General features: G+C 28.9%; 1 protein-coding gene across 2 annotated transcripts in view; it reads left to right on the forward strand.

Moving 5' to 3' along the window:
* Positions 1-2,659: 2,659 nt before the first annotated feature.
* The window catches only part of LOC108733798, a 93,393-nt gene continuing 86,875 nt past the window's right edge, over positions 2,660-9,177 (forward strand). The window contains exons 1-5 of one of the 2 annotated variants that reach the window (XM_025979802.1): positions 2,660-2,957; positions 3,316-3,554; positions 3,620-3,766; positions 3,831-4,026; positions 5,364-5,488. In XM_025979802.1, the coding sequence (XP_025835587.1) occupies positions 2,942-2,957; positions 3,316-3,554; positions 3,620-3,766; positions 3,831-4,026; positions 5,364-5,488 (723 nt within the window). In that variant the 5' untranslated portion in view covers positions 2,660-2,941. The remainder of the gene's footprint in view (positions 2,958-3,315; positions 3,555-3,619; positions 3,767-3,830; positions 4,027-5,363; positions 5,489-9,177) is intronic. The other variant, XM_025979803.1, reaches the window with a different exon arrangement.

Raw genomic sequence — 9,177 nt, forward strand, 5'->3', positions numbered from 1 at the left:
TTTAAGAATAATAATAAGAATTTCAAAAACAACGTATATTTTCGGTCGCTACTCTAGTGTTCAAAATCAAACTTTTTCATAATAATCTTCGTGTCCTTTTTTCAATGAAAGAAAAAAGTGATCCAAATTCTTCATCGTTTAAGAATAATAATAAGAATTTCAAAAACAACGTATATTTTCGGTCGCTACTCTAGTGTTCAAAATCAAACTTTTTCATAATAATCTTCGTGTCCTTTTTTCAATGAAAGAAAAAAGTGATCCAAATTCTTCATCGTTTAAGAATAATAATAAGAATTTCAAAAACAACGTATATTTTCGGTCGCTACTCTAGTGTTCAAAATCAAACTTTTTCATAATAATCTTCGTGTCCTTTTTTCAATGAAAGAAAAAAGTGATCCAAATTCTTCATCGTTTAAGAATAATAATAAGAATTTCAAAAACAACGTATATTTTCGGTCGCTACTCTAGTGTTCAAAATCAAACTTTTTCATAATAATCTTCGTGTCCTTTTTTCAATGAAAGAAAAAAGTGATCCAAATTCTTCATCGTTTAAGAATAATAATAAGAATTTCAAAAACAACGTATATTTTCGGTCGCTACTCTAGTGTTCAAAATCAAACTTTTTCATAATAATCTTCGTGTCCTTTTTTCAATGAAAGAAAAAAGTGATCCAAATTCTTCATCGTTTAAGAATAATAATAAGAATTTCAAAAACAACGTATATTTTCGGTCGCTACTCTAGTGTTCAAAATCAAACTTTTTCATAATAATCTTCGTGTCCTTTTTTCAATGAAAGAAAAAAGTGATCCAAATTCTTCATCGTTTAAGAATAATAATAAGAATTTCAAAAACAACGTATATTTTCGGTCGCTACTCTAGTGTTCAAAATCAAACTTTTTCATAATAATCTTCGTGTCCTTTTTTCAATGAAAGAAAAAAGTGATCCAAATTCTTCATCGTTTAAGAATAATAATAAGAATTTCAAAAACAACGTATATTTTCGGTCGCTACTCTAGTGTTCAAAATCAAACTTTTTCATAATAATCTTCGTGTCCTTTTTTCAATGAAAGAAAAAAGTGATCCAAATTCTTCATCGTTTAAGAATAATAATAAGAATTTCAAAAACAACGTATATTTTCGGTCGCTACTCTAGTGTTCAAAATCAAACTTTTTCATAATAATCTTCGTGTCCTTTTTTCAATGAAAGAAAAAAGTGATCCAAATTCTTCATCGTTTAAGAATAATAATAAGAATTTCAAAAACAACGTATATTTTCGGTCGCTACTCTAGTGTTCAAAATCAAACTTTTTCATAATAATCTTCGTGTCCTTTTTTCAATGAAAGAAAAAAGTGATCCAAATTCTTCATCGTTTAAGAATAATAATAAGAATTTCAAAAACAACGTATATTTTCGGTCGCTACTCTAGTGTTCAAAATCAAACTTTTTCATAATAATCTTCGTGTCCTTTTTTCAATGAAAGAAAAAAGTGATCCAAATTCTTCATCGTTTAAGAATAATAATAAGAATTTCAAAAACAACGTATATTTTCGGTCGCTACTCTAGTGTTCAAAATCAAACTTTTTCATAATAATCTTCGTGTCCTTTTTTCAATGAAAGAAAAAAGTGATCCAAATTCTTCATCGTTTAAGAATAATAATAAGAATTTCAAAAACAACGTATATTTTCGGTCGCTACTCTAGTGTTCAAAATCAAACTTTTTCATAATAATCTTCGTGTCCTTTTTTCAATGAAAGAAAAAAGTGATCCAAATTCTTCATCGTTTAAGAATAATAATAAGAATTTCAAAAACAACGTATATTTTCGGTCGCTACTCTAGTGTTCAAAATCAAACTTTTTCATAATAATCTTCGTGTCCTTTTTTCAATGAAAGAAAAAAGTGATCCAAATTCTTCATCGTTTAAGAATAATAATAAGAATTTCAAAAACAACGTATATTTTCGGTCGCTACTCTAGTGTTCAAAATCAAACTTTTTCATAATAATCTTCGTGTCCTTTTTTCAATGAAAGAAAAAAGTGATCCAAATTCTTCATCGTTTAAGAATAATAATAAGAATTTCAAAAACAACGTATATTTTCGGTCGCTACTCTAGTGTTCAAAATCAAACTTTTTCATAATAATCTTCGTGTCCTTTTTTCAATGAAAGAAAAAAGTGATCCAAATTCTTCATCGTTTAAGAATAATAATAAGAATTTCAAAAACAACGTATATTTTCGGTCGCTACTCTAGTGTTCAAAATCAAACTTTTTCATAATAATCTTCGTGTCCTTTTTTCAATGAAAGAAAAAAGTGATCCAAATTCTTCATCGTTTAAGAATAATAATAAGAATTTCAAAAACAACGTATATTTTCGGTCGCTACTCTAGTGTTCAAAATCAAACTTTTTCATAANAAAGTTAGTGCATAATCAGTTAGAAGCTATAGAATTTTGTGGTGACAATTATTTATTAATGTATTGTTCATAATGTTGCTTTGGTGACTTAGGATATGTACAGTGTTTTCGGTTTCATCATTTTTGCATTATAAATTTTACGGTTGATTTCTGTTATTGTTATTTAGTCTGATAAGGAAAATATCGATTTATGGTCATAGATTAATATTTAAACTAATGTTTATTAATACGTTATTTAGTCTTAAAATGGTTGTCCATTTTATTTACTCGTGGTAGAAGTTAACTTCATTCTGGTAGTTTGTTTATAATGAGAAATGCAAAACATATAAGGAGTATTATTCCCACCTATCTGCTAATTTTTGCTTGTGATTAATTTATGAATTTTGTTTTGACCTTTAAATGCAGCTTTAAAGTATTCTATTGTTTAATCTTAGCTACTATGTTAATTAAGGTATTTTTTGTTTTAGTTGGATCATGTTCGAAGTTGTAAGAAGTTGACTCATGAAAGCTACAGATAACAGGAATAAGAATGTCTCTTAGTGCAGGTAATTATGTAATTTAAAAAGCACAAAAAATAATCTGCATTTATAAAAACATTAGAGACTACTTATAATTGATACACACCTTTTGATTATTTAACCCAAGTCATATATTCCTTAGATAATATTAAGTCCTTAAAGTACAGATAATTCAAATCTTTTATTGAAAGTAAAAGGAACTTACAAATGCTTATATTGAAATGCATGTGACAATATTAATCTTTTACGTTTATTAGTAATATAGCAGTGCAAGTGACGCAGCTTAACATAAATTATTTCTGTGTGGTTTGCAAACAAATCGATTAGTATTGATTAGAGCTCTTAAAAAGATTCTGTTAGTTGTACATTGCATTTTTCATTTCAGGTTTTGAAGTGTCAGCTATGAAAGCCAGTTTTTCCATGTCATCTTTGCAAGCCCCTGAAATGGAAAGAGATATCACCCCAAGACTCTGTAATAGTTTGACAAAAAAGAAGCGCAAGGAAATAGAACACTGGAGAAGATCATGGGGAAGTTCAGCCAGTGACCAGAAAGATGACTTCTGGTCAGCTTTACAAGCTAATTATAATTATATTATGGATAATCAACTAATTGACAATTGTCAGGCAAGTAATTTGTATAAAATTATACAAAGATTATGTATTAAGTAATAATAATTTTTTTGGTACAGGAGGCAAACGGCGAGCTAAATTTGGATAAAACCTGGTCTTTAATAGAATTTTATACTAAGTTCTCAGAACTCTATTCCTGGCTTAATAGTGTTCAAGAGGCTATATTTAGTAAAGAACTCAGTGAAATTGATAAAGAATTGAAAGCTGTAAGTAATTAAAAATAAAATATTTATTAGAATTATTCATTCATATTTTTCATGTCTTTTGCAGCACTACAGTGATGAGGTAGTGCAGAAAAATTCACTTCGAAATCTTTTCAATGAACAAGCTAGTCAGTTAGTGCAATTGCATCCAGATGTAAAAGAGGAGGTAACACGTCGAGTTATGCATATTAACTCTAAATGGGACTCACTCCAGGCTGCTCTTGGTCTTACAAATTCTAAAGGCATCGATCAGTCTTTTACAGGTATAATACAAATTTGCTTTTACATTCTTAAAAACGTATTTCTAATTTAAAAGGTAGCAGTTGTAACAAGTTCTCATGACTTATTTAACAATTAAGTGTAAATTTGACCATATTATTTATATTAAATTAATACTTAAAACAAGAAACTATAAACTACGAAATTCAACTTACAATTCTTATAGTGTCCATTTGATGAAATAGTTTGAAAAAGAACTTAAAAAGGTAATCACTTGATTTGTCCCATAAATTTGTGAGGTAAACCAAGTGTTTTACATCTTTTCTTGTCAATTAGAGTTAAAATAATTAAATTACCATTCTCTTTTGTGTCAGTCACTTACTTATTTCTGTCACAGCACTGCTGTACTTAGAATCACTAGTGAACTATTTTTGGTACCGCTTGATGTCTCATAGGTCATGTGTTAACGATCAACTGTAACCTTATTGGCACAAATACTGTTTTAATTTTGATTTTTTTACTTGTATTTACAAACAACGTTTTTTGGCAGTATATTCATTTTACATACAAATATGTATAATAAATAGGTCATTACTTATTTGCTTTTATTCTTTTTTAATTAGTATTTGATGAGATGAAATAAAACTAACATTGATACTTGGTCCTGTGTATATTCAGTATAAAATGGAAGCAGATATAGCAGTTTAGCTTTGCACATTATTTTTTTCATTATATTTAATATTTTTAAAGCGTTAACCATCCCTGATGGCTCATAATTTGCCTATTGTTTTCACTTGTGGAGACTTAAGTAATCTTTTTGCTTAATTATTTCCACTCAACAATAAATATTTTATTTCGTTGATTAAAACCACTTCCATTCCACGAAATTCCAAGTCTTTATAGTTGTAGATTTTGCGGTGGTATATTGTTTGATTAAATACATAATGCTGCCCCTCATTTAATGCTTGAATCATAAGCTTTTTCTCATAATACAAGAATTACTTGTCATAGTGCAAGTAACTCAACTATTAGCAAACGAACTATGTACTTCTCTTTAGTGAATATATGAATAAAACATCTTTCCAGCTAATACAACTGGGGAAGTACCAAATATATGAGGGATCAAAATATTGATTTTTAAGATCAATAGACATTCGTTATTACTTAAAAAGGGTTCAGTTTGTTCACGGTATACGGCAGTCTAGTACAATTAATATGCTGGTTATATTGTGCCATGTTTGCATAGTAAATGTGATCAATAATTAATTTAATTTAAGCAATTGATTAATATACAGAAGACCAAAAGGGATACTTTTTATCTCGTAATAAAGTTAGTTTTGGTTGTCAACGTTTATTAAATTTAATGTGTTTATTGTTGCAGATATAAATGCAGAGTTGAAATGTTTGCGAAACTGGATGAAATCAATGGAATCACGTCTTCAACCTCTAGTCTTCAGGGTCGAATGGTCCAAACCTGAGATAGAAAAGAAAATGTTAGAGCATATGGTGAGTGATTTTAAAAATTAAACCATAAAATTCGTATCTAAGTGTCATGATTAGGGAGCGATAAGTCTACCATTCTTGTTGCATTATTTTTTTGGGGGAAATAAGAGTATTTTATAGGCAATTTTCGTTATAGAAATACTTTGTTTTGAGGCTTCAGATAGTAAAATTAAAAATATTCAAAAATACACCTTGAAATTGGCTTTCTTGTATTTTTGATGGCTTCAGTAATTGGAGGTGTTTTTGTTAACCGTTTATTTTGCATTTTCGTTAACTATAATTGCTAAAAATGTGGTATTTTGGTCAATTTTCGATTTTCTGGTTTCACTTGTGATGAACACTAGATGGCGCTACAAGGTCAGTGCTAGTTTAAAAATGAATATATTACTGCAGGAAATATTGTGTTAATAGTAAGCAATGGTTGCCTGTGTTGCTACTACGCGTGAGATGGCGCTGGGCATTTCTTGTTCAATTTAAATAAATGTTTATATACAGTGGTTCTCATGTGTAGTTGTACGGCTATTTTTTTGGTTTTTAAAAAACAAACTTAATGTTTCTTATGATTTGGTTTCGATTATGTTTTGCATAAAGAATAAATTAAGACTACTTTATTTTCCAATCTTTTTGGCAATTGTTATCCATGAGGTTTACCGAATATTATTGATATATGGATTACCCAAAAAGTTTTCAAAAATTAAACATTTTCATTAAGAAATTTGTGGATATTCATTCGTAGACACTTTTAATTTTTTGTTTTACTAAAATCATGAATGTATTTCTGTCTTCACATTTGTCAATCAAGACATTAAAATAGATCTAATTATAAGTAAAGTAAAAAAAAAGGAACCTAATAAAGGTCTGAATAAAACGAAAGGAAGTGTAAAAATATACTTACCAATAGTAACTTACACTTATGGATGCTCTTATTTATACTCATACTATTTCACAACCATAGTTTCCTGTCTTTTAACATTAGACTAGGTACTTCTTGAGCCGCAATAGTCTTCTTTAGTATGTCTCACGTAAAAGGGGACTTTACTCTGCGTTTGGGAAAAATATTTATTTTGTTCATTTGGAAGGTAAGTTATTTTGTTGCTTGCAGCTGCATGTTAAGAAATTGCAAACCTGAAAGATACGTTAAATGTTATAAAAATTGTCTACTTACATTAAATTTTTCCTGAACTGTTAGTTCTAAAAACGATAGAGTTGTGGTAAAATATTATTACTTCTCTTTGTACTACTCGTTGTTGAAGAAACTCAACAAAAAGTAGAAATTCGCTTTAGTCGTGACAAGAATTCTTTTGAATCATGCCGCCCAAAACAGTTAAGGAGGTTGGAGAGCAACACTAGTAATGAAATTACTGTTGCACAAAAAATAGTAAATAACTAATTGTACGAGCCACATCTGCAAAATTTGATTTTGCGAAACCGTTGAACATTATCAATGAAACAAAACAGATGCTAAATAATAAAAAAGTTTTCCTATTTTTTAAAACTGTCAAAAATCATGGAGTCTTGAAGTAGTGAAACTTTATTTTTATTCTGATTTCATTAAATAAAATTTTGTAGATGTGTCTAGTTATTTACTATTTTGTTTTCCGCAATAATTGATTGTATGAGATATATTTGTAAAACTTTATTCAGTGAAGTTGTTAACAATTATCAACGAAACAAAATAAACAAATCAGATGGAAAAAACTTTTTATTTTTAATCTGATTTTTAATATTTAGCATGTGTTTTGTTTTATTGTTAATGTTTAACAGTTTCACCAAATCAAATTTGCAGATATATAATGTTATTTACTATTTTTCTTTGCAACAGTATTTTCTTCAACGCTGTATCTCTTCAACCTCATTAAATTGGTCATTCATGTGTTTGTAATTGATTATTTGACGTGCTATGATAATAGTATTAATTATTTTTCATAACAAATTCATAGTTTTAATGCAACTTGCAAATAACATGTTTCTACTTTATGAAATAAAGTGTTAATATTTTGAGTACGTTGAATATCGAGAAGACGATTATGAAGCAATATTCCAAAATTAGGAATGATATATTTAGATACATATTTTAAATCAAGCGTAGGTGTCAAGGGTAGCAAGACAGTGATAATTTTTAAGATATTCATAAATAAATTGTCGCTAATGATTCTCATGGTCGAGCACCTCTTCGATATATTTAGTTATTATTTCGTTATGTTGGAAGCTTGCAATTTTTGAAAATTGTCCATAATTTCAAACAAAAATAACAAGGTATTTGTTCAAGAGTTTTATTGTACACACTGCAATATTGTTAAAACGCACTGTGGCATCGTGTGATGATGTCAAATCTCATATGGCATTTGCATGTTAAATTTTGTCTGATTTGGTAGTGGTTTTCACTGCCATTTGGATTTTAATGTAAAATATCTGACGCTATTATCAAATACAATTGTATATTAAAATAAATCCAAAACATGAATAATAATGTCTTTAAAGTGTTAGTACACTTCATCATAAGGTCGTCAATCCTTGGGCACGCAACTCCACTCTTTCTTATCCTGAGCTAATCTTCGTATTTTCCTAAAACTAGAACATCCCACATCCTTAAATATTTACAAACAGTAATCTAATCTAGGTCTGTCTCTATTCCTTTTAACTCCTGTTTCTGGTTCTAATATGTCTCTGACTAGACTTTCATGGCTGAGAAGGTGTCCCCAACCTATCTCGTCTATTTTTTATTGACTTTACAGTTGTACTGTCTTTTATAATGTTAATCGCGACTTCGACGTATATAACTATAATTTTGACTTAGATGTACCTACTAGTTGTATGTATAACGTAATTTTATAATACTTTTTAAACTTAAACTTCGGCGTCAAATTGATTAATGTTATTTTTGCGATACTTAATAATAAAATAAACAGCCATGTACCGCATTCATATTGGATTCCCGTCCCATGTCTAGTCAAAACTTTGTTGACAATTAAAAAAATTAGTTTTCCGTCGGTCTCACGTGGCTTATGAACCGAATCTTATGTGGCAGATTGTTAATATTTTATATACATATATTGCACATATAGAAACTGACCGTATAAAATGAAAGTAAATTTTATAACTGGCAGCTTTGTGAAAGTCATCGTGGCTATCTGCGATCTAATAACAGCTTATCGAAAATAAAGCAATAAATCTGCCACGCTACCTTCCACCCTATATTTACCCGATTGCCGACCGTTATCTTCGACTGTTACGTCACACAAAAGACTTATGTATTGCTCCTTCAGGTATACATATAGGGTGAACCATTGCGAAATTATTTATAACAAATTTTTTGTGTTTTGTACACAACGTGTTGGGTTATGTGAAATTGATTGCTTCCTGCTTAAAATTTTACGTTATATCGGGTTAACTTAATATTTAGTTTAGGGTGGGCCAGCTCATGAAGACATAACTTTCAAAGCACTCAGGTCCAGCAGTAACTGGTTATAATTTTGGATAAATTCGTTTTGTGGTAAAATTAGGAAATTCTAATTGTCCGCCACGTACCTACTCCAACGAACTAATAGAATTTACATTAGAAATTAACATTGCAAGTCTTTTAATTTTCTATTTATTATAGAATATTAAAAAATGTACTTAAGTGATTAAAACACTATCTTACGATGAATATAAATAATAAGGTATTTTATGCATAAATGACGGTTTACAAT

Source organism: Agrilus planipennis, unplaced genomic scaffold, assembly GCF_000699045.2.
Source record: "Agrilus planipennis isolate EAB-ADULT unplaced genomic scaffold, Apla_2.0 scaffold11, whole genome shotgun sequence".
Classification (NCBI taxonomy): Eukaryota; Metazoa; Arthropoda; class Insecta; order Coleoptera; family Buprestidae; genus Agrilus; species Agrilus planipennis.